The sequence below is a fragment of the Aaosphaeria arxii genome (genome assembly GCF_010015735.1).
Source record: "Aaosphaeria arxii CBS 175.79 unplaced genomic scaffold BU24scaffold_4, whole genome shotgun sequence".
NCBI lineage: Eukaryota > Fungi > Ascomycota > Dothideomycetes > Pleosporales > Aaosphaeria > Aaosphaeria arxii.
The window spans coordinates 1624889-1649210 of NW_022983477.1; the positions used below are offsets into that span (position 1 = coordinate 1624889).

The 24322-nt window shown below is 51.0% G+C and overlaps 10 protein-coding genes across 10 annotated transcripts; 6 read left to right on the forward strand and 4 right to left on the reverse strand.

Moving 5' to 3' along the window:
• Window positions 1-17: 17 nt before the first annotated feature.
• BU24DRAFT_346935 (GMC oxidoreductase) lies at window positions 18-2013 on the forward strand (the record flags this gene model as incomplete). Its single annotated transcript, XM_033523507.1, has 3 exons — window positions 18-639; window positions 690-1166; window positions 1220-2013. 3 exons carry the CDS (start codon window positions 18-20, stop codon window positions 2011-2013), a joined length of 1893 nt encoding a protein of 630 aa, XP_033384131.1.
• A 687-nt stretch (window positions 2014-2700) lies between these two features.
• Window positions 2701-4801, forward strand: BU24DRAFT_480505 (uncharacterized protein; the record flags this gene model as incomplete). The annotated part of the gene is made up of 1 exon (XM_033533125.1): window positions 2701-4801. One exon carries the CDS (start codon window positions 2701-2703, stop codon window positions 4693-4695), a length of 1995 nt encoding a protein of 664 aa, XP_033384132.1. The 3' UTR covers window positions 4696-4801.
• Window positions 4802-5328: 527 nt separating this feature from the next.
• BU24DRAFT_422107 (uncharacterized protein) lies at window positions 5329-6769 on the forward strand. Its single transcript, XM_033527899.1, has one exon. It carries the CDS (start codon window positions 5576-5578, stop codon window positions 6599-6601), a length of 1026 nt encoding a protein of 341 aa, XP_033384133.1. The 5' UTR covers window positions 5329-5575; the 3' UTR covers window positions 6602-6769.
• A 1115-nt stretch (window positions 6770-7884) lies between these two features.
• BU24DRAFT_480508 (MFS general substrate transporter) lies at window positions 7885-9920 on the forward strand (the record flags this gene model as incomplete). Its single annotated transcript, XM_033533126.1, has 8 exons — window positions 7885-7897; window positions 7954-8013; window positions 8237-8262; window positions 8313-8386; window positions 8445-8654; window positions 8708-9049; window positions 9104-9656; window positions 9710-9920. The coding sequence occupies 8 exons, from the start codon at window positions 7885-7887 to the stop codon at window positions 9866-9868; spliced, it is 1437 nt and encodes a 478-aa protein (XP_033384134.1). The 3' UTR covers window positions 9869-9920.
• Window positions 9921-10777: 857 nt separating this feature from the next.
• Window positions 10778-12094, forward strand: BU24DRAFT_480511 (uncharacterized protein; the record flags this gene model as incomplete). The annotated part of the gene is made up of 2 exons (XM_033533127.1): window positions 10778-11129; window positions 11181-12094. 2 exons carry the CDS (start codon window positions 10778-10780, stop codon window positions 12035-12037), a joined length of 1209 nt encoding a protein of 402 aa, XP_033384135.1. The 3' UTR covers window positions 12038-12094.
• Window positions 12095-12317: 223 nt separating this feature from the next.
• BU24DRAFT_491997 (arylamine N-acetyltransferase 1) lies at window positions 12318-13442 on the reverse strand (the record flags this gene model as incomplete). The annotated part of the gene is made up of 2 exons (XM_033533865.1): window positions 12971-13442; window positions 12318-12915 (listed from the first exon to the last, which is right to left on the reverse strand). Exons 1-2 carry the CDS (start codon window positions 13339-13341, stop codon window positions 12318-12320), a joined length of 969 nt encoding a protein of 322 aa, XP_033384136.1. The 5' UTR covers window positions 13342-13442.
• Window positions 13443-13925: 483 nt separating this feature from the next.
• Window positions 13926-14945, reverse strand: BU24DRAFT_462023 (uncharacterized protein; the record flags this gene model as incomplete). Its single annotated transcript, XM_033531950.1, has 1 exon — window positions 13926-14945. One exon carries the CDS (start codon window positions 14943-14945, stop codon window positions 13926-13928), a length of 1020 nt encoding a protein of 339 aa, XP_033384137.1.
• A 3731-nt stretch (window positions 14946-18676) lies between these two features.
• Window positions 18677-19447, reverse strand: BU24DRAFT_185345 (uncharacterized protein). The gene has a single exon (XM_033521664.1). The coding sequence runs from the start codon at window positions 19250-19252 to the stop codon at window positions 18818-18820; it is 435 nt and encodes a 144-aa protein (XP_033384138.1). The 5' UTR covers window positions 19253-19447; the 3' UTR covers window positions 18677-18817.
• Window positions 19448-20439: 992 nt separating this feature from the next.
• On the reverse strand, window positions 20440-21361 carry BU24DRAFT_408984 (uncharacterized protein; the record flags this gene model as incomplete). Its single annotated transcript, XM_033525891.1, has 4 exons — window positions 20440-20453; window positions 20724-20794; window positions 20934-21201; window positions 21253-21361. The coding sequence occupies 4 exons, from the start codon at window positions 21359-21361 to the stop codon at window positions 20440-20442; spliced, it is 462 nt and encodes a 153-aa protein (XP_033384139.1).
• A 782-nt stretch (window positions 21362-22143) lies between these two features.
• On the forward strand, window positions 22144-22593 carry BU24DRAFT_422113 (uncharacterized protein). The gene has a single exon (XM_033527900.1). The coding sequence runs from the start codon at window positions 22165-22167 to the stop codon at window positions 22570-22572; it is 408 nt and encodes a 135-aa protein (XP_033384140.1). The 5' UTR covers window positions 22144-22164; the 3' UTR covers window positions 22573-22593.
• The last annotated feature ends 1729 nt before the right edge of the window (window positions 22594-24322 follow it).

Here is a 24322-nt window from a genome sequence, read left to right on the forward strand (position 1 = left end):
TCGCATTGATGCTGAATATGGCACGACTATTGCTTTTGGCGCAAGCCACAGTTGCGCTGCTCTCTACTCCAACATTGGCTCACATACCACGAGGCGTGAACATCAAACGACATATCACCGAGCTTGAATCACACTACGACTACATCATCGCAGGTGGTGGGACTTCGGGCTTAACCGTCGCTGACAGACTCACTGCCGCCTTTCCCAGCCGTTCTGTTCTCGTTGTCGAATACGGCCAGCTAGTTAACGACACTGCCATCTTACAACCCGCTGCAACCGTTCCAAATCCTCGATATGCCTTCCAAATCCTATCGCAGAAAGAGCCTGGCCTCAACAATCGCAGTTTTACCGTCACCGTAGGTAAGATCGTCGGCGGTTGCAGCGCCATCAACGCGCAGATGTTCGATCGTGGCAGCGCAGCAGACTACGATGCCTGGGGAGATGTCGCCGGCGAGGGCTATCGCGAAGCGGGCTGGTCCTGGGCTGGACTCCTACCTTACTTCAAAAAGAGCACAACGTTTACCCCACCGACGAAGGATGTTGCGGAGAAGTACGACTATACTTACGACATGGATGCCGCGTGGGGAGGCGATGGGGGCATTCAGGCTGTTTACCCGCCTTTCCAATGGCCTGGCGAGAGTAGGTACATGCAACGCAACAATTTGGGATGTCGCTCATAGAGATTCCAGAAATCATACGACATGCGTGGAACGAACTTGGTGTACCCACCCAAAAGGAAGGATCTGGAGGTGATGCCTTCGGTGTGATCTGGTTCCCCAGTTCCCAGGATGCTCAGACTCAGACTCGATCATATGCGAGAACTGGACACTACGATAATGTTGCTAATCGATCGAATTACCATCTGCTGGTTGGCCATGCAGTCAATGATCTTGTTTTGGCTGAGGCAAGTAGTGGTGAAGAACAATGGGAAGCTCGCGGCGTTCGCATCCAAGCAGTCGATGGAAAGAATGCTTCCGTTATTACGATTACGAGCGACCAAGAGGTCATACTTGCGGCTGGCGCTGTTCATACCCCAGGTATCCTTCAACGTAGTGGCATCGGTCCAAAAGATGTTCTTGGTGCAGCGAATATCCCCGTTCGACTTGAGCTTCCCGGTGTAGGGCAGAACTTCCAGGATCATGCAATGACGAATCTCTTCTATAACTGTGAGTGAGAGCATTAGAGGATGCTATAGAGGAGCTAGCTAATGGCATTTCAGTGACTACAAATATTGAACCGAACCAAATGTCGTTGTTCATGAACCGTACCTTGATGGAACAAGCGCGTCGAGAATATGCACAGAACAAAACAGGGCCTTTTACACTAAGCGGGGGAAACAGCGGTGCTTTTCTTCCACTATCTACGCTGTCCAATAACTCTCAGGCAATTATCAACGCTCTCAAAGCGCAAAGTCCGTCCTCTTATCTTTCAAACACAACACATCCTACGGTGCTTGAAGGTTATTCGCATCAACTGGAAGCGATGAAAGATCTTCTCTCATCCAACGAAGCTGCCGTCTTCGAATATCCCATCGGCGCAGGAGCAATGGTCGCCTTCCTCAAGCCTCTCTCCCGAGGCACAGTGAACATCAATCCTGCAAACCCAACCGCGGAGCCTCTGGTCAGCTATCGAACTTTTACTAATCCTCTGGACGTCAAACTCTACACCGAAGGCGTCAAGATCTTCCGTCGCCTGTACACAACACCCTCTGCTAAGACTCTCGGGCCTGTAGAGCTCACCCCCGGTGCGGCAGTCCAGACAGATGCGGAGTGGGAAACGTGGCTGAAGAGGAGTGTGTCGCCTAGCTTCTATCATCCTGTCGGCACGACAGCCTTGGGACCCAAGAGCCGAGGAGGTGTTGTGGGTCCGGAGTTGAAGGTACATGGAGTGGGAAATCTTAGGGTAGTTGACGCAGGTATCATGCCGCTTATTCCTGGAACGCATACTAGCTCGACGGTGTATGCTGTTGCGGAGAAAGCAGCAGATCTTATCGTCAAGGACGGAAGAGACTGAAAAAGAACACATGAAGTTGCAAAATTAGCAAGCTTTGATATGTATGTCATCTATCTGTTCGTCACAAACTCAGTAAATGCTTTTGTCAATGCAATGTCAAGGTCGATATATCATAATGTCAAGTCGTCTATCAAGATAGATTTAGCAAGTCGAATATAACTTAAAGTCTTCGCACCGAATAGCTCTTCAAACAAAGTAAATTACAATCTTTGGGTACGTAGTGAGCTGGACAAAAGAAAGACCCATCGGCAAATTGGGAGTGATGCGACATCGTGAAGAAGAGACAGAGCCAGTTGTATACTACGACGAAAGAATCTCTTTACTAGATCGCAATCTGGATCATCACAAAAGCTGCACTCACCTGTACCACGCCAAGGCCTGACCTTTCGCTGTCTGCATTGTTGTTTTCACTCGACTGTTCGAAGAGAGAGCGCCTCCGCCAAAACAAAGGGGTGTTTACCTCAACTTCAACAACTTTACCTCCGCCCACTCTCACCCCACCACCCAAACACCACCATAAATCCTGCCAGTTTTGCTTTTTCTTTTGAGCAAGAGCTTCCTTTACCCAATTAAGGTTTTGTACAACTTCGTCTGCACCTAGTGAAGCGCACCCTTGTCGCATCAACAAACCGCGTCCGCGTCGCGCAACCCGCGTCATCGCAACTTTGCGCAGCTTCGACCTTCAACATGCCCAAGGACGGCCTCTATTCAATCCCTCGTCACCACTTGTACAACGGTGAAATGTTGCGTCCCATCTATAACTCCAAGGACTTCGCGCAATCGGACACTGACGACCCTACCAGGAAAGCTTCGAAGCTGGCAGAGGGCGCACACGTGAGCAAGGATCACCAGAAGCAGTACAAGAAGCGCGCGAAGAAGCATGAAGCCGAAGGCAAATCTACTGATCTCAACGGTGGCAGCCTTTCAACTGCGCCTGGCGCGACAGATGCGAGCTTGAACGATCACTCCACAGGTGATAATCGCAAGCGCCATGCCAAGTACAGGAAGGAGAAGAAAGAAAAGTCCGCAGAACGTAAGAGTAAGAGAGAAGCAAACGTTGGCGCATCCACTTCCGACGATGCGATCGCAAGTGCTATGCGCGACTTGGATCGCTTCCAGGTCATGTTGGAGTCCGAAAAGCAGGATCTCAAGGAAAAGAAGAAGGCTGGCAAGCGCAAGAGAAAGAGCGAGGGTGATGTGAATATCAATCTCAGCTCCCAGAAACAGAAGAAATCGAAGAAGACACCAGTAAAGCCTCCAAATACCGCGAAGGAGTCAACATCTCGCAGTGCCATTCATGGTAGTCCACAGAAAGCCAAATCTAGGTACATGACCGAATCAACCCAGACCCCAGAGAAGCTGATGCAGTCGACACATCCAACCCCAACAAAGACTCCAGTCCCATTCCCAAGATCAACCCGAAAGGCAGTAACTCCGGACCGGTCTCTCACTGATGAGCCTCAGGGAAATGCAAGAGAGGTGTTGGTCCCAGAGACGCCTCCATCAGTTCTCATCAAAACCCCCAAGCTAGTATCCAAAACTCCCATACCATTTCCGATACTTCATGATACTACACCCAAACACCTGGTCATTTATCCTTCCTCGGAGCCAGGTTCCATGCATCCGGCCAGCATGGCCAGCTTCAGCGAGGTTCCAAGCATGACGAGCATGATGAAGATTCGACAGCCGCTGGCAGACGGACCCAAACCACGCCCCGCTCCGAAGCCCCGTTCAAATGAAAGTTCTACGGATACATCGTCGTGCGCATCATCCGAAGGCATCCCAGACAAGTCCAGCGGTTTCATCAAGGCCTATACACCTTCAGATGGTCGTTTTACCCCTGTAGAAGACCGCAAGCCCTACCACGGTGCAGGCTTTCAGCAAGCCTCGATGCAAGAGTTCAACAAGAAGTTCCTGGACCTTCAAATCCTGGTCAATTTCGACCAAGAGAAGGAGTACCTTGATCTCCATCTTGACTGGAACGCAGAAAATCAAACAGACCTCCCACTCCCGTGCCTTGGTTCAGCAACTGGCTGCTCTGCTAAGAAAGAGTATGCGCTCCGTCTTGCGAAAGATGAGAAACTCAGCATGCCAACATTGATAGACCAGGAGCCTGCCCCTTCCGATCACGACTTGATGGGTGACGTTGACTATCGTACCCATGAAGCCGAAAATTTTCTCATCGTGGCCATGGCTGCTCGTATCCCGGTTCCCCTTGGCCGACTTGATGGCACCTGGACTCTATTCTGTCCACAATACAGTCAACACCACGTAGACCGCTACGGATACGGCATGCGAACTCTCGAGATCAAGCCCATCGCTGGTTTCAAAGATCGCGGCGTATATACCGCGCGCTTGAACATCCCGCCGCGTTCCATGAGTTACAATATCGTTGCCTTCACTGCCCCGCCGCATGCATCGTTCCGTGTCACAAAACTTGTCACGGGTGCCGAAGGCTATGAAATCGATGTCATCTTCCTCGGAAACGGCTACTTACAGATGCGAGTTGATCTAAACTTGCTGCTTCGCGGAAAGCCGACAGAGATGGTTGGGGGTAGGAAGGCCTACATGGAGTTTCTGGGAGTCCACGAGAACGCTTTGCAGTGGAACAATCGAGTGAACACTTTGTCGGAGGGAGGCGACACTAAGGCTGGTTCTCCAGAAGGCAATATCAATGCCTAGACCCTAAGCCTCCTCGATTCGATGACCTGAATATGGCGTTGGGGTTTGATGGTCGGTAAGGGCAGGTATACACAGTGATTAGGCTTTGGCTATGGCTTGATTGGGAGGATTCAGTGGAGTTCTTTTTTTGTATGCGATACGGTTGGGGGAGGTTTCGGCGTTTGGTTGCTTTTATGATCGAAGCCTTTCTTTTGATTCAACGGCTGGCATGTACTACTATTATGATTCTGACAATACGGCACGCCGATGGCAAAGGCAACTGTATCTAGGGTAACAAACAGAAAGCAAAGTATTTAAACTTGTGTGCGCCAGGCTTGTGACAGATGATGCATGAGTTAACAACCCAGCTTTACCGCGTTCACTGGGTTTCGAGCTTTCAAACACGGCGAATGGTGCACAATGAATGCACAGCATCGAATGCAGTGTGATCCTCTTTACTTTTTTGTTAGTACCCAACTATATCATTATTCGAAACAAATGCCATGAAAAGACTTTTGGCAATGGCTTTTAATTGACTGGACGTTAGTAACTGCGCCACGATTCCAAGCATTGCTATGGACAGCCATAGGTCAGTACGGCCCCCAGTCGAACGTATCAGGCACACCACGAAATAATTGCACCCTTTGGGGGCCACAGCGACGCGACCTGAGTGGTAGTTGATTCGCAGCCCCTCAAACATACAACCTATCGACTCATACTCCATGCCGTTCCAATTTTATTGACATGCGCTGACGAATGACTGTTTCTTGGTGAGAGCAAAGACTTAAGTAGCGAAGCTGCTGGCTGGGACACACGATATGGTCGTAGTTTACAACGCTACTCACACTCCTCTACTCATCCTCGAGACGTAAGGCTTTGTACAGTACAGCCTTGCGACAATATGGCAGTCTCAGGCTCGCAACGCCTTAGGCTAGCCACCTTCCTCGTCCTCGCTATTCTTCCTCTTATCATCGCTGCCGCTGAAGACGGTTCCACTGGTTCGAACCGCATTGAAACGGGACAATGCCCACCCAATACGGAGGGAACAATGGTCTACTCCCCTTTCAAACCATACTTCCACTGGCCGAAGTTCAGAGGCGATGTCCAGAAGTGCTGGGTAGCTGCAGATTGTCTTATGGAAGCGGCAGGCGAGTCGCGCAAGCAGCAGTTTGCCTCGACAGCGCTGGTCATGGGCCTGATCCCCCTCACGCTCAAGGATATCGCATGGCCGGAACGCAGAATCATGCACGTCACGAAAGAGCTAAAGCCCTCCATCGAGATCTTGGTACTGGCTCTCGGGCTTGTGCCAGTGGAGACGGGTAACAAGGCATTAACCAGGAGGCAAAGCGCGCAAACGAATATGATTGCGAAAGCAGCTTTTAGAGCTGGGAGGGGTTCGACGATATTCTGGGTCGTCGTATGCTCTCTATTGGTCGTTGCCTCCTATGCTGGCATGGCGATTATGGAGATATATTCCAAGCGAAGCTCCTTAGGTTGCCCTTTCCCGGTCTTCGTGCCTCTTTGGTATGTGATCGCTCTTTTGCCTGCTGCTATCCACGCCTTCTTCGCAAGGCTTCGGAGAAGGCGGACAAAGAAACATGTCCGACACGGACATAACAGTGAGCCGCAGCAGGAAGCTGCCAAGGGTGGATTTGATATTTCGGAAAGAGATCCGATTGAACTGGAGCGGAAAGCGAAGATAGTGTCAGCAGTCCAAGGAGCGGACGAGGAATGGCCAGTCCAGCTCGCTTGGGGTATTTACTACATCGCGGGGACGCTGATCTTTACAAGTATCATGGCCGTTACTGTGGTTGAGTTGGTATGCTGGGTTGGCTTAGGCTTTGCTGTTGCTGGTAGCAGCAAGATATTGGCCTTTTTCTTGTGTTTGGTCTTTGAAGATACCGGAGGAGAAAGAGAAAGGGAATAGGACCTCCATTTAGCCACTCTCTTCATGTGAGAGGTTTGCAATCTAGGTGATCAGGCCACTGACGCGGGGCTCCACAATCGTCGTGGCAAAGTTTTGAATGGAGGATGGGATATATGAAGGTTCAAACAGATATCCTGTTGAGAGCTCGACCAGGCTACGGAACAGAACTGTACAATAGATCAACATTGATCCTCAAGCCACTCACAATGCTCATATCCGACACGTGTGTTTAGTATAGCGCATCTGCCTTCCTATTTGTCTCACTCATCGTACCATAATCTGTTAGTTTCTAACCCTCGAACTAGGATTGCTGTGGATTTCTTGACGTTGCTGAATAGTATACCAGGCCAGTAGTTGGTGGATCCTCCGACTGAACCTCGTGTGTATGCACAGTTCCACTTGTGGCTGGATCCCTACCCGACTGACGCTTCCTTTCCTTGGCTATGTTCATCAATACTTTTGACAAGATGCAGTGTTCGGACTTTCGAATGTTGAGTTGAATGACTGAGTCGTCTTTGAAGAAAAGCGTCTTCAGGAGGATTTCAAATGTTAGCTTGAAATGAACTTTCCTCCGTTATTCGGACCTTTTAAACCCGTTGTCATTATCAAATACACCGACAATGATCACTGTTTTTTCTGCCGCCGTAACTTTCCATGCTAAGATAGAAGGTTACCACGTCGAATTCCCGCCAGTTAGTGTTACAATGTTAAAAATCCGATTAAGGTTAAAGGGTACATATAATTAGCAGAAGGTCAACCAGTCGTAGCAAACTCCTGTACCCCAAAACTTCCTAACTAAGCTCTCTCTAATCGGTCCGACGACGCACTTGGCGTCAATATTGGTTTTAGAGCGGTGCCGATACTTTCCAAGACCTCTTAGTAGTTCTTCGCTGTTAATATTATCAACCTTCCAAGGCTACATGCATTCTACCGCTAACGGTGTTTGATTGACGCTGAGATAGGTGCTTAGAAACACGGATAAGTGGCATTAGAGAAAGCGGAGTGGCCTGTTCTAGATTTGCCCGAGTCATTGTAATGAGCGTCCGCCATTGAGGTCCTCACAGTACCTATTTCCTTAAAGCGTTGGTACGCCATCTGATAAAATCTCTGCTCTTAGCGGCGGAAATCATTTATCTGCTACGGAAATCATTTATCTGATTGATAAAGTGTTGATAGTCCGCATCCATATCATAGTCAAAGACGCACTGTAAGAGAGGATCAACGAGTAAATCTGATTGACTTAATCTTTCTATCGTCCAATCAGACTGGAATTTTGAGTCACCATGTCGCAAAAATGTTCGTTGTCAAAACATGAATTTCGTTGGACTGCAACTAATGTGATTTGGTACTAGTAATACAATGGCTTTGGGGCGACACAACAAAAGAGGAACGCAGACTTGTTAGGAAATTAGGTATACATACATTCAAACAATTCGGAGATAAAATCACAAGCTGACAATTGAAAGATTTCTTCATTCTCGTAGGTGGCACAAGGCTTCGACTGCGATCACAGTAATCCAAGAAACTAAAGAGTTCACATAGACATACGCTTGTCTGAGTAACTTCTTCAACTTTGTTGGTGCGACATCCCAATGATACAAAGTGCATCAACTAGAGAACTAAACATCCAAACAGATCGATCGGCATTTGCGAACGCATATGTAAGCAACATGATGGCACAACAATTTCCGGACTCTAATCAGTCTTATAGGTAGCTGGACTTAAAGAGGCAGCAGGCTTGCATGGCCGCCAATTCAATGTGCTCCTATCGATGACCTCTGCAGGGTATGTCTAATCACTAAACGGCATACCAAAACACAGATCTGACTCTGTTTGACTCTAGCATGCTTATTGGGCAAATCCCCAACAGTCTTGCTATTCAGAAAGTCGCCCCACGAATTTGGCTCCCCTCAATGATCATCCTCTGGGCGGGACTGACAATGGCCGGTGCTGGATGCAAGAATTTCACGCAGCTCTGCGTAGTACGCTTCTTCATGGGAATGGCTGAGGCGAGCACATATGCTGGCTGCATCTACGTGATGGGCTGTTGGTAGTAAGTGCAATGCCGCTACGATATAGCATTCCTGATCGCTAATTGCATGGTAGCAAACCGAACGAAATGGCAAAGAGAACGGCTATCTTCACGATTTTTGGCCAACTTGGTATCATGTTTGCTGGTGCCATGATGGCAGCGCTCTCTCGCACCATGGAAGGTCGCGCAGGTTTAGCCGGATGGAAGTGGTTGTTCATCATTAACGGAATCATCACCCTTCCAATCGCTGTCTTCGGATTCATATATTTTCCAGACACCCCAGAAAAGACCAAGGCTTCATGGTTGAATGCCAGAGAGCGGGAGTTGGCTCTTAGCCGCCTACCACCCAAGAAGGAGGGCGCGCATAACATCTCGCCCTTGAGCCTTGCCAAACGCGTTTTGGCACATCCTACATTGTAAGAATGGCCCTACACGCTGTCAGCGATTATATAATGGCTCACAAAATCTAGTTACGTTTGCTGTTTCTTCTCTTTTCTCGCCGCCGCCTTCCAGTCATACCCCGTACAGGGTTTGATGTTACTCTATCTCAAGTTCAACCAGAAGAAAGAAGGATACACACAAGCTCAGATCAACACCTATCCTCTCGGCGTACAAGGAGTAGCCGTGCTCAGTGAGTTGGTTGTCGCCATCGCCATCGACCACTTCAATCTTCGCGTAACATCCGGTCTCGCTCTGTGCGCGATTCAATTGGCCTGCACGCTCATGCTCCTCATTCGCAACACCAACTCCATGGTCAATATTGCTGCACTGTACCTAGCTGGCTCCGCGTACGGCATCAACCCGCTTCTATACGGCTGGTCGAATAACATCGCAGCAAAGAATGGAGACGATGCAGCTCGAGGTGTCATTCTTGCTTCCATGGTCGCCAGTGGCATGTTGTTATCTACTTTCTGGGGTATCGCGCTATATCCCGCCGACGCTGCGCCGTACTGGCGTAATGGTTATATCTCAATGATTGTCGTTATTACTTTCATCGCTTCATGGCAATTCGTTCTCCGTTGGGTAAGTTGAAATTGTGATAAATATACTAGACGTCTGACTGACCTTTCTCATAGCTTGATCGTCGCACGTCACGGACTCGTAAGGATTCGGAAGAATCTCTCAATGGTGAACAAGCCGTTGGAGAGCTTTCTGTTGAGGCGAAACACGGACGCAGTTCATTGCTACATGCCAACGCGTCGCCTTGTAGTCAATCACGCGAAGTCGGGCTTTAGGGTCAAGTGGGGGAGCAGGCCTTAGAGGTGATCGGAATATAGCTTCTTTGGGTGCTTATAATGTAATTCATAAATATCTTGGAAAGCTTGATGTGGCCTTACGACTATAAAAGTTTGCAGATGATGATGTTCCATTCGAACATAGAAATAGATCCAACTAGGAACACTCATGAGAACTATATATACCTCTATTATGACGTTGCTTGTACCAATTCTTGGTCTCTTGCCAGTGCGTCGCCCCATTCTGATCAGGATCTGATAAGAGATTACACTTCTTTGTGAAGAATTAAATATGAAAAAAATGCTCGTAAGCGGACACTGTCGTTGTGTGCTTAGTTAAGAAAGCATTGCTTCTAGCAGTACCCAAACTAGGAGCCTGGTGTATTTCAATTCCACAAGAAAGGAGCAACGGAAAGGATGACGTTGCAGCCGCTCAAGATGATATAGATAGGCTTTAGAACTCTGCTTTCAGTGCAAACAACCTAGTTGGTCTTTTCTGACCTAAACATAATCATGTGGTACTTGCTACGATTATGAGTATCTGCCCGTTAAGAGTCAAGCCAGACATCCGTCGCTTTATGATGCTATGAGCTCTTATGAAATATCATTTCGCCATGCCGCGCACAGCATGCCTCCCCGGCCAAAGGTTCCTCCTTCGCCGTCAATAGACATGCCCTCTAGCATATACTATTGACAAACAAATCAAATTTTCCCAGGCCTGACGTCAGAACGAGAGATGGCGAGAGCAACAGTCACTCCAAATTGAGTTAGCGCGTCGAGCAGGTGAAATACAGCTTCATTACTTTCCCACAACCTTTACCTCTACACCAACGACCCCTCTGTCACCTCTCGCTACCATCGTCAGATTTCAAAAGAATAGAGCTGACTTCTCTGCAGATTTCGATCATCATGTCCGACACCCAAGAATCAGGTACTGGCCAACCAGTCGTCTCCAGCACCAGCGCTGACAATGTTGACGAGTTCAAGATCATCCAGCGCGCCGGCAACTTCGCCAGAGATGCGCACTTCCGGCTCCGACCCGAGATCTGGGATATTCCCATCACGAAGATCGACTATCTGCAGCATTTCGTCGCTGTACATCGCGGCTCTCCCTTGAAATCCCTCCAGACTAGTGTCTTTTTCCCGTTTCCGAACCACTTGCTGCAAGATGACCCTGCGGGGAACGCAGGACTTATGGCATACTACGGAAACAAAGAGGCGCTTGCTTTCTTTGAGTCATTCTTTCTGGTCCTCGTCTCAGGTATGCTCTTACATCTCTACTACGTATGGTTGTGTCTAATGTAAGCCGCAGGAGTGAAGTTTGAGATCGAAGAAGTAAAGGTTTCTATCAAGATCCCCCGGCCTCGTGAGGTCTTCTTCGCACTCTTCGGTGGAAACATTCTGTTCAACCGCACCGATCATATCATTCTGCGTCTAACCTCCGAGGCAACTGGCAAAGTCTTCGCTGTTGACTTGACCGGAGCACAGTACGGAATCTACGAGATCGCTCACGAATGGGACAAATACGTGGAGAGCTTCGTCAAAGACGTAGGACCTTCCTTGCCAGTTGGAACTATGAATCAATACGGCCACGCCATGGCCGAGACCCTTGGTGAATCCGGCCTCACGTACCGGGTAGGCATGACGGCTAGTGTGCTTTTCAGGGTGGCCATGCAGAACCGGGCAGACGCTAGAGGCGTCGACATGAAGGCATTGGTCATGCTCAGCAATGTCGAGTTCAAGAGACACAAGCAAGCAATGCTCTCGGCGGCAACAACGGCCGTATCGCAGTACATGAGCCAGGCGAACTTCCGAGATGCTGAAAGAGCTGCCATAGAGGTCAATGTCATTGCTCCTTGGTATGAAGACAGAACGATGAGAGAACACAACGTGAGGTTCACTGGACCCGACCTCCCGGCCCAGCACGATCCTTACATGGCGCAAGAGGCTAACATGGAACAAGAGCCTGACATGGACGAAAATTATGATATGCAGGACGAGCCTGATATGCAGGAAGAGCCTGATATGCAGGAAGAGCCTGGCATGGACCAAGAGCCTGGCATGGACCAAGAGCCTGGCATGGACCAAGAGCCTGGCATGGACCAAGAGCCTGGCATGGACCAAGAGCCCGGCATGGACGTGCTGGTGGGAATGGAGATGGAAGAGTAAGAATCAGTTTGATCGTCCCCATCCACCATCACTGGCTTTCAGCCAAAGACTGCAGCGTAACACGACAACAATCAGAGAAAGGATCTTGTACTCGATCATTGTGGGCCCTTGGATTTGGAACCGGCGTTGCGTTGAACACGAGACTGGATAGTGGTCATCCTTGGAGAGAATAATTGCGTCAGAAGACCTATCCAACACCAACCCATCAGAAAATAACCAAACAAACCCCCCCAAAAAAGATAGCCACCCCAAATACAAATGAAACCCCCCATAAAACCCCTCACTCCAACCCCTCCCCATGCGCCCCCTTCAACTCCGTGACATGCCCCTTGATCCCCTCCCTCTCCTCCTCCGTAAACCTCATCCCAAACCACTCCTCCAACGCCTCGATCCTCTCCCCCTCCGTCCTACACTCCCTCACCACCTTCGTCTTCCCCCCCAGATTCTCCTTCACCGTCCCATTAACCAACATCCTCTTCCCATACACCTCCTGGCCCTTCCCATCCTCCCTCTCCCTCCTTAGAAACTTAATCAAAATGCACGTGAACGTCTGGAAGCTCGTGGGCGAGGACCCCGTGTACCAATTCATGACCTTGAAGTCCGCCTCCATGAACTCGGTCTCCGGGAACGCGTAGAAGGAGTTCCACGGCTGGGAGGCGAAGTTGCGGTACTGGTAGATCCAGAGCTTGGTCGCGTCGGTGCGGTGCGTCTGCGTCGGGATGTGGTCGCGAATGAGGCGGATCTCCTGGCTGCCGATGTTGGAGAGGATTTGGCCTGGGATGAGGGGCACGGGGAGCGTCGCGCCGTCGCCGCCGAATCCGACGTCGAGCATCCAGCGCGTGGAGTCCGGGAGGGTGACGATGTTGACTAGGTGGACCCTAGGAGTACAATTAGTATGTAAGGGGGTTTGCATGGGGGAAGGGGTGGACGTACCAGCCGATGTAATCGCCATCCGGGACGCCGTCTTTCCTGAGGCGGATCCGCACTCCAGCTGTGTAGACCTGGAATCCGAGACCGCGAAGGATGTGGTTGAAGAGGAGGCTGTTCTCCATGCAGTATCCGCCTCGACCGCGGGCATTCTCGACAATCTTCTGGTACGAGTGCAGAGGGTCGATGTTGATCTTGTGGGTGGGCGAGTAGTGGAGCGAGAGGTTATCGTAGGGGATCTTGGAGATGGTGTGCACATGTAGTTGAGTGAGGTAGTCGAGGTCGTGAACGGGGTTGGAAGATGGGTGGTACTTTTTGGGAAGCTCGATGTAGTCGAGGAACTTGGTGATTTGCTCGGGCGTGTAGACGGACGCCATGGTGGATGATGTCAATAGAGATCAATTGATGATGTTGGAATTTGAATTGGTCAATCACGGCAAATTCTCAGGCCTAAACTTGCTCTTGTACTTGTTGGTTGTGAAATTACTTTTTTTCTGAGATGCGACTGAGTCACTCTGCGGCCGTGGAGTCAGCCTTTGGACTCACATAAGTTTTTTTTCCGACCGCGGAATGACGTGCTTGCGAACTTTGAGATGTGGCTCACCGGCGACACGAGTGACAATCAGCAATTCGTTTGGACAATTGAGGTTCTACAAAATTGGATGCGGCAACAGACTGGTGTGTACATCGAACAAGCAATGAAGTGCATGTAAAGCGATAGCAATGATGGGATAGATACCCACAGCCGAGTAGCCTTATCTTACCTCCACTCGTGTCCCGCATCGGAACATCAGCGCTGGCTCGGAATCAGCACAACCAATCACAGGCCCAAATGTTGAACTAGACCCTGTTTCGGAAACCATTCATCGGAAACGTGATCCATCATCTTCAACTATAAACACACAATATCAACACCAAACCATATCCCATAACCCCTCCAACTCCCCCATTCACCTCTGCCTCACCTCTCCTCCTCCTCCTCCTCCTCTCCATCCTCCCCCCTCACCTCCCTCAGCACACTCCGATCCACCAACGCCTCCAACTCCCTCCTCGTCAACCTCTCCCTCCCCTCAACCCTCGCAACATACGCATCCTCCCTAACCAGCACATCCAGCAGATCCGCCGGCAACCCCCCCTTCCACCCATGCACCCCCCAAACATCCCTCAACAGCCCCTCCTCCACCGCCGGCACCACCGCTCTCGCCACCCTGCCCACAACCCTCTCCATCTCCCCCTCAAACACCCGCACCGCCCTATCCAACGCCCCCACAAACCTCACAACCTCCCCCCTCTTCACCGGATCCGCCAGCGTCTCCGCCGTGCTGTACAGGCTGTAAATCTCCCTGTACACCCCCTCGTCCTGGAAAAACACCACGCCAGTCCCGTTGTTGTTCGCCGCGCGGAGCGCCCGCGCCGCCAACTCGACGGTAGGCTCCCACAGGGCGACGGCGTCGACGCGGCCGGACGCCAGCATCGCGGGGAGCGTGTCGTTAGCGCAGGGCGCTGCGAGACAATGGGCGCCGGAGACGACGGTGTAGGAGGACGGGGAGACGCCCGCGTTGTCGAGGAGGGCTTCGACGAAGTAGCCGGCGGAGGTGGCGGGGATGGTGCCGATGCGTTTGCCTTTGAGGGATTCGAGGCGCGGGTGGAGGGAGGAGGGGGAGGAGGTGACGAGGCGGTAGGCGACTTCGGAGATGGTGTAGATGGTGCGGAGGTTGCGGTGTGAGGGGTAGGAGCGGAGGGCTTGCGTTTCGGCGTTGGAGGCGAGGTCGGTGAGGGTGGTGGTGTTGGCGGAGAAGAGGTTCGGGACGCCGCCGTTTATGATGGTGATGTTCGGGGGGGTGGGGTAGAAGTCTTCGAGGGCGATTTTCATGGGCGTGTATTCGATGACGGCGAGGTTCGCGGCGATGGTGAGGGATGCGTGGACGGGAGTGAGGGAGAAGGACGTGAGGAGGAGGGGGGTGAGGAGTTTGGACAGCATGGTGACGAGAAGATTGCTTGGGGATGTCGTTGAAGGCATGTATTTGCGGACGTATACTCTTGAATCGAAATCCGAAAAACTAACCTCCGTCCTCTCACTGGATTTTCATGCTATCATCTCTCGATAACCCTTCGTTTCCCAGGTTATATACCCCCCTTTCTTTCCAACATAGTTCCCATCATGCATTCCACTCAGTCACTCCCAAATCCAACAAGACACGGCAGTTGACAAAACCCAAAAGACTTCCCAAGCTTTAGACCCAATGGCCAGGTATGGCGGTGCGTGCAATTACGAAAGAAAAGGCAACACATCCGCTCACACACCAAATCCGCGATAGAAAAACAACAGTCATGAATGTTCCGCATTGGCATTGACAATTGCATCTCCTTTCTCTAGATTGAATACAATATATAACGCGCGCGCGCGCCAAGCGGCAAAAGGTGAACAATTGCCGAACGACATCGTTCGGCGTCGTTCGGCAGGCAGACTGCTCTACTTCAATTGTTGTAGGGGCAACTCGAGAATAGTAGGTTTGATTGAGTGTTCTGGAACGCGTTGTAGAAGATACCATCTGGGCGGAGTTAATATGGGATAGATGGACGGGAATTATTGATCTGATTTGTGGGGATGTGGGTAGGACTTGGCTGCAGGTACAGTACATCTAGACTGAAAAAGAAAATAGAAAGAAAGGCAAGGTGATGAGATGAAGGCTGAGAGAACGATGGTACGATCGTTCATGAATTCGATGTCTGAGACCAACCGCTGTCTCCCTATCTTCTCGAAAAGTTCAGTCATCCGTATAGTCATTCACCGTGAAGTGTGTTAATTGCTCCCTTCAAGCGCATGCACCAACAAGCGCACAACCTTCCCAGCCTGAAAGAAAACAAACAAACCCAATGCACAGGAGTACACACTACCGACAGAGCCTCATTTAATATCGTAAAACCAACGGGCGAAGATTACATGCTATGGCAATATAAAATCCCATCTCAATCGGATCAAGCGGGCGTATAGTCGCACGTGACTCAACAGCAACGAGCGTTCGCCTATTTCCCCTTGCGATCGTAGGAAAGATTCTCATAACTATGATGGCTTCTTGTGTTGGCGTATGGTCTGATGCTACTGCGTGAGATGGGGTTGGCTTTTTTCGTGCATGGGGAGAGAAATTGCGGGGTGTGAGATGTGGGAAGTTGATAGCAATAGTGAGGGTGGGTGTTGTATGAGGGATGTCTGGGAGTAGAGGATACATGGTATATAGATAGGTATCTAATGGGTATTTCCTACGATGGAGATTACCTTTCGAATGAAATGTGCATACTTCATCGTACTCCACCACCACCACCTTACCAAAACATCCAACACTGCAAAACATAAACCATCTACAAACATACCTACCACACACGTCCGCGCAAAACCACCCATCGTTTCTCGCAACGCGCGCAAACGACAAACGAACTCACCCAGGAGGACAACAATCAAGAACAACGGCACAACGGTGTGATTCTGGACGCTTTGCCAGCCCAGCGCAGACCAGCCCTGTCGTTTTCGGTGTCAGACCGACCAGACCAGACCAGCCAGCAGCGTCGGTGGAATTTTGCGACGATCACCGCCCCGCCACCGCTGGCGGTGCTGGTGTGCGCTGATTCTACGCGTATTGTAGGTAATGCTGGTGGTGGTGGTTTGCAGATCGTGGGATGGAAGTGGTTAACGCAGGGTGGGTGTTACAATGTGATATTGAAGGGTTTACGGTGTAAGATAGGCACATAGGGTAGGGCAAGCAAGGTAGGGGGAGGGTAAGGGAGATCTTGCGTTGGTTTGCGGTGCTGACCGAACGAGTACAATGCATCCAAGGGCCATGGGGGAGGGAGAGGGGGGAAGGGATTTTTTTTTTTACCAAAGGGGCACGGGGTGTGGTCGGTTGGGTTGGTGAGGTTGTGAAGTCATAGTACGTTGGTTTTGGTGGGGAGGTTGTCAGATTTGCTTGCTTGCTTGCTGGTGGTGCTGGTGGTGCTGGTGGTGCTGGTGGTGCTGGTGGTGCTGATGCGGTCTGGGTCTGTGGGATCGGGGGATTCGTGGTGAATTAGGGTGCTGGGTGCTGGGTGCTGGGTGCTGGGATTGTGTTGGAAAGATGAAGCGTGGAGGCAATACAGTAATGGATGGACGGATGGTACCCTCCCCTCGTTGATGCTGGACTGGACTGTAGAGTGTAAGACGCAGCCTTAGGCAAAGGAAGGATTCTCTCTATTCCTTCCCCTCCCCTTCCCCTTCAGGCTTCCCCCCCCCTCCCCACTCGAGCGAAGACTAGTCGTGGTCGATAGACGTCGGCCCTGCGATTCTATTCGACCGCAGGGTAAAGTCGGCCGTGAACCAGACTGTCGGAAAGGTTGTGGTCATGTAATCCCTTTGTCATGGCTGTCCGTCATGTCACCTTAATCTCACGCGCCCCGGAGGAGTGTATGTATGTACTCGTAGTGTGTAGTGTCTGTCAGACGTGAGTTCGTGTTGGTCTGGTCTGGTCTGGTCTGGTCGTGGGTTCAGCCCATTCCCATTGCCGTGATAATCGATCTCACTTGACCATGTGTTCAATAACCGACATTCCCCCCAACCTTATATTAACGACGCGTGTGACAGAGAATGACTGCGTTGGATGCTGATGGGGGCGGTGTAGAGATTAGAAATAGCCTGGGGATTCGTGGGCATCGTGGGCATCGTGGGCATCGTGGACATTTTGGGGATAACGGGCATCATGGGCTTCATGGGCATCATGCAGAGCAACGAATGGGGAGGACCTGCGCTGATTCAGATTCGGCATCTCGTAGGGGGACGGGGTGGCCGAGTGGGAGGTGTACTGCTACATATGTTCGGGCCGTGTAGACAAGACGATCGGCGTGCCGGGACAGAGCACAGAGCACAGAGCACAGAGTATGGGTGAACTCAGGTCTGGAGGTGATGGACATGAGAGGTTGACATCTCGATCGATCCATGGGGTGCGACGTGCGTACATTCGTCCCGATGGGGTATCATTATACAGAAAGACTGCAGGGTACACACTGTAGAACAGGAGCAATAATCTTCATCAGTAGTTAGTTCGTTCGTCCAGTACTCCGTACGCCGAACCTACCTCCTCCCACTTTCCTACCTACGAGCAATCAGCCAGCCAACGTAGCATGTCCACCCACAGACATCTCTTTGCGCAGTAGAGAATAGAATGAGTGGTGAATAGTGTAAGTTGAAGAATAGATGAAAACCCCACTCACCGACAGAACATGTGCGTGATGGTTGTAAACGGGTCGGGAGAAATGGATTTGTGCATCTTCATCTTCAGTCCCGCCTAACCAAGTACCTAACCAAGTACCTAACCAAGTACCTAACGAAGGGGGGCGTGCTGGGTGCTGGATGATGCGTGTTTTGGACCCGACAGCCTGGGTAGGGGGGTCTGCCACCTGCAGCTACGCTGTTAGCTACACAGCACAGACCGTAGGCTACACAGTAAGGCTCCTGCGGAGAAGGGCGCGGCGCGTATGGGCATGGCATCCAAGCAAAACTTACTCCGTGCAGTGCCGTCAAATTATAATCATAATAATAACTTGATGCTAATAGATACTCGAAAGGTTCTGAGCCCGAGCCAGGTAGAGAGCTCGAGGCGTGGTTGTTCATCAAGCTTACCGGTGTGGTGCGGTATGGTGTGGAGTGCCGTGGTATGGCGCACGGAGTGGAGGCTTTGTTGGAGAAAATAGCGGCTTGCCACTCGTTACCTGATACCTGATACCCTGGTACACGATACCATGATACATGATACATGATACCTAATTGCGATTACCTATCATCTCTGACACGGTGTTTGCTGTTGCCGCCCCGGAGGAACTACGGCTTCACAATGGGTCGGTCCCTGGAGAATCATCTGTTCGAACCTGGAGACGCCCCAAGCAGAGGGAGGGAGGGAGGGGGAAACTGGTAGTTGGAGGGGGCGGTTCGCGCGGCCGGCCATCCCAACAAGTGGGAATAGTTGCAGTGTCGGTAGCCTGGTAGCCAGCAAGCCAGCAGCAGGCAAGCAAGCAAGCAAGCAGGCAAGCAAGCAAGCAAGCAAGCAAGCCAGTGCAAGTAAGCAAGCAAGCCAGTGCAAGTAACTGTGCTGCACACACCTGTGCACCTGCGCACCTGCACCTATACCGGCGGTTCGTGCACCAGTGGCTCCAGAGGACCAGTCCTATTGGGGGGCCCAGGAATGGTTCGTATCTTGAGAGGTGTGTTCGGCGGCGACGGCGGCGATGACGGCAACACAGGCAAAAAGGAAATCCCACGGCCATGGTGTTTAACCGTTCAGGAGGATGAGATGAAGGGGGGGTGACGAGAGACAGACGTACATAAGATGCGATTGCTTATAGCAGGAGAGACATGGGGGATGGGGCATGGGGGATGGGGGGGAAGAGTAATAGTCGAGGCGGGGGGTGAAGAGGGCAAGACAAGACAAGGCAAGACAAGATGATGTGTCGAAGGAGCTAGCCAGCATGATAGGATGGGATGGGCATGGAACAGAGAGAAGCGAGAACGGAACGTGTGGATGAATGATGAATGAATGGATGAATGCAGGAGAGATCGAGTGGCGCACGCAATTCAAAACAGGTCAGAGTTGAGAGTACTCGGTAGCAATGCAATGTGGATGTGCGTACGGAGTATTCCGTATGTGTATGGAGGATCTACTGTGTACTGTGTACTGTGTACTGTGTACTCGTAGGTAGAGGATAGCGGCAGTACAGTACTGTGTAGTGGTCGTAGTCGGGTCGTCTGCGTATGTTTCTGTCTGCAGTGCCTAGGTAACTAGTAGAATTGTTATAATTATCATGGTTATTGTAATAACATCTCCAGCTATTACTCGTGGCATGTACCAAGTAGGAGTAGTGTTGTAGTAAGTCGTAAGTGTGAATAGTCGAAGGTACTCGTAGAAGGGATAGACTAGGTGACTAGGTAGAGAGTGAATGAGTGGGTTGATGCAGCAAAGGCGTCTCGCCCGTGCGTGGGTCCAGTGCAAAGGCGATTGGCCGGGGAACTGGAAAGCGTGAGGCCGATGACTAGGGTGCTCATGTATACAATGGGCAATGGGCACCTACCACTCAACATGCCTAGGTAGTCACTCTGCTGCAGTCTGTACCTACTGTCTGCATGGTATGTGGAGGATTATAGGGCTTGTCAGAATTGACACAGCAGATAGGTAGATTGATATAGGCCCTCATACATGGATGGGGTGGTTGAAGATAATCATTGTCTTAATGGTTGCAATAGCTCAGGTACCTAGGGAGGTACCTAAGCTTGCAAGGTGGGGGGAAGAGGGAGGAGGAAACAGAAACAGAGACAGAGAAGGAAGGGCAGGCAGGGATTGACGATTCGAGGAAAGAGCAAAGAGGAAAGAGGAAAGAACCATTTGCCTTTTCTCTTCATCTCTTTGCCTGTTTCTTTGCCCTACCAGTTCCTCAGTAGTTACACAGTAGTATACCACCTAGTACCTCCCTTCTGTGTAGTGTGTAGTGTGTAGTGTGTAGTGTGTAGTGTGTACCTAGAGTGTACCTAGGTATCTGTGTAGTCACAACACCAACATGTTCCTCCTCCACTCTTCCCACCCATGCCCTCATGCCCTCATCCCATCCCATCCCATCCCATCCCATCACCCCCCCCCCCATGCCCCAATTCCCTTACTCTTCTCCTGCCCTGGCCTGCCCTATCTACTCCATACCCTTAGGCCCTACCTATTACTTACTACTACGTACATACTTAGCTACCTACCTTCCTTAACATAACAACCATTAACGCGTCCACACACCCACACCTTCGTCTCAACCTGCATCTTCATCGGCCTGCATCTGCATTCGCATTTGCATCTTCCGCCCACTTGGAACCACCGCAATAATAATAATAATATCACGCCCACCATCCATCCACTAACCTAACCCCTACAAACCCATACCTCGTACCATACCCCTAAAGGCAACATACTGACTTGTCGGCGTTATACTGTTCCTGTCTGTTGCTTCTCTTCTCCTCTCCTCCCATCCCATCTGCTCTGTTTCGTCGGTCCGTACAATCTCTCTGTTACCCGCCGCTACTACATCGCCTCGTCTTTCCTCGACTCTTCTCGTCCACCGCCTTGTCATTGCAACATCTTTTTTTCTTCCTCCTCCTCTTCTCCTTACTCCGTACACCCGCCACACTTGGCGAAGCGCCCGACATTCAAATGCAAAAGCTCCACGTCCCTCCACTCTGGCTGTAGACCCAGTCTCATGTCCCAGCGACCTGTGTCCTACTAACCACACACCACACACCATCCACCATTCGCCGTCCCACCAATTCTCCGTCTGCCGACCGCCGTCTCCTGCAATCCTCTTTTTTTTACTTCCATAAAACCTCCTTACTATCCCTCGCATACTTATTACCCCCTTATATCAGATGTGAGGCGCCCCTTCGAGTCCATTGTGCTTTCCCTCGTCCTTCATCGCGAGTCTTCAACGGCCGATCTACAACGCACGACACACACGACGCAATCGACCCCTTGCTTCCAGTTCCCCGCGAGCCCTGCAAAGCTGCCGAGCGAGCCCCAACGCGCGCCGCACCACCACTACCACCACCACCACCAACAATAACTGCTCTTCTTCTTCCTCCTTCTTCTTCTGCCGACCAACGACCATTGTCCGGCATATTTCTTCTATAAAGTACCCCTTACGAACCTCGCAACCGTACTCTCGACCCCATCTGCGCCTCCTCCCTCGCCCTCGACCTCTCCCACACCCTGCATACGAGCCGCCGGCCACCGCGGCCCTCAATGGCTGCCCTGAAGAGCGAACCCAGTCCCCACGATGCAAAACCTGACCAAACCCTCCCCCTGCCCTTGACCCGGGTGATGCGCGAATTCAAAGAGCTCGCAAAGGGCTACGAAACTGGTTTACTTCGCTCCCTGGAAGACCTCGAATCCGACCAGTCACAGGACCAGAGACGCCGACGGAGGGATCAGGTCCGGCATGCGGCACAACAACTGGCATATGCAGAGATAAATACTTCCTACTCGCGGAAACAGCTGCGCACCTCCCTGGATGCCGCCGAATCCCTCGCAAAGTCTGCCGAAGAAGACCTCCGCTCGGGAGCGGTGGACACCACCGGACCAGACCCGGATTCGAGTCTTCAGAACATCCACAAGGGCCACTTCCGCCTCTACTCGACCGAGCTTTTCGATATGCTGGGCCAGCCGACCGACCTGCGCTTCGGGACCCTGCGGTTCTACTCGGCTTCTGTGCCCAGCATCGACGAGCTCGAGGAGATTGATTGTACCGCTGTTGAGATGGCCCTCAATTCCTCGTTTTTCATTGCCGACTCCACCGAAACGCTGCCATATCATTCTTTCCAGATGCCCGCAGTCCCGTCACTGCGGAATCGGGGCATTCTGAGCAGAAAGCCGGCCGACGGTGGTTCATTCCCAGATTACGACTCTTGGCTCTTGTTCACATTCTTCGGAAATGGATGTCTGAAGCTCGAGATACCCATCGAGATGTGTGCAGACGTCTATGGCGGAGCTCTGCGCGGCCGCGAGAACCAAGAGGTGACTTTCTGGGGCGTGTTTGTCGAAGACGAATTTGTTTCATGAGCATGCTTCAGCGAAAGATTGGATTTTTTAGAGTTTGGAGTACCCGGAACCGGTTGGTAGACCCACGAAGGCTTTATACGGAGTTGGGCGCATGGCACCACCAGCCCGGATAACCATTGGATTCTGGCCGAAGCCCGGACAAGAGTGTTTGGATATACACTTACGATTAACGATTCTCCTTGTCTTCTTTTTCACTTCTAGGAGTTGAACAGTTGCGCCACTGCATAGTCTCAATGTCCCGCACCGCCATCGCGTTTACCATTGTTAACATCATCATCTTGTTTTATTTTTCACATTTCAACCAGTTGTTTTGAGACTGGCAATCTTGCACAGAGCTTGGCTGCGAACCTCTGGATAGAGCAAAGCAAAGTCATGTCAAATCATTTTCGTCCTCCCCGGTTAGGGAAGCTATCAACGTAGCATTTTGTAACGTCCATAATATTCAAGAAAAAAAACCAGGCGAACCGACAAGGGCCGGTGCATGCGATTGTCCGGCCCCGGACTGGCCGTTTTCGGGAAAAAATATCAGTCGCTTTCAATACCTGATCACAACCACAGTAGCTGTGGCTGTAGGCGAGAACCTCGGGAGATCGCGACATTTCGGTTTTAGTCTTCTCTCTTTCTCTCTTGTTCTTGTAAACGTATTGATGGTAGATTGGGGTAGGGGAAATTTCCTCTCCAATGAAATGAAATGAAACGAAGCTCAGTTTGAACTTTCGCATTGGCACTACTACATGACGAATGTATTGTCAAAGATGTAATGACGATGGTGGGCTAATGGTGTCTTTTGAGAGACGAGGGGTTCAATTCCTTTTGTATCTCCACGCTGTTGTTCCTATTTATACGGTAACGTGACTTGCTCAAGTTCACGTTCTCCTCCGCACCTTCCGCCAAGATAAGATAAGATAAACAGTCAACAGACTGTGTATCGCCCACCATGGAATATGTTAAATCTACAAAATGGGCAACATACCTAGGACTCTAGCTTGCCCACTCACTTCTCATAAACCTTCTTGATTCCTTCCTCATACGCCCTCACGAATGGGGAGTGTTCAAGTTGCAGCCCGTTAACGTTTGAGATGGGCAGCTAACATGCCAGTAAACCCATTGACACAATGTGGTGCATTTATCAAACAGCTCAAGCACCTTCGCCAACACTTGTGCATTTCTGGTGTTGATGGTTTTCTCCCTTTCTAAAGGGGATGATCCTTCCTTCTGATGGAGAGATGAGTGGCTTGACGGTGACGAGGAATGCGAGTACTTACCACAGCGTTCACTGCCCACTGAATCGCTCTTCTATTGTGTAGGTGAAAGGCAGGTACATGCTGATATGACGACCGATGACAATACGGCATCAACGTTCGGTACCTGCGCATAACACCGTTCAGAACAGACATATACATGCACTTGCATCCACAAGCCGACGAGAATGGCCAATGCCACGAGGATCGCCCGCCCAGGGCCTCCCTGAGGCTCAAACAGTTCGTACATCCACGACCATCCATCCCATGTGGGGTCTTTTTTTTCTCCGCACCGAAATTGTGGGGAACGTCCATCCATCTCCCCCAAACCCGCCAGGACCCTTTCCCCATGCTCCCATGCTCCCCCATCCTCACCATGCTTCGATCTCCCAGAAATAAAAAGCATGGGACGCATCCGCGGCGTGGGTTTCGTCGTCCCCTGGCGAACCTCCTCCAGGGAAACACATAATTAAAAACAACCTGCATACTTCTTGGATTGGATTGAATTG

Excerpts from the sequence above, each read along its gene's own strand:
- BU24DRAFT_422113 (XM_033527900.1), top strand. The coding sequence starts at position 22,165 with ATGCTGGGCCAGCCGACCGACCTGCGCTTCGGGACCCTGCGGTTCTAC.
- BU24DRAFT_185345 (XM_033521664.1), bottom strand. The coding sequence starts at position 19,252 with ATGGCCGTGGGATTTCCTTTTTGCCTGTGTTGCCGTCATCGCCGCCGT.
- BU24DRAFT_422107 (XM_033527899.1), top strand. The coding sequence starts at position 5,576 with ATGGCAGTCTCAGGCTCGCAACGCCTTAGGCTAGCCACCTTCCTCGTC.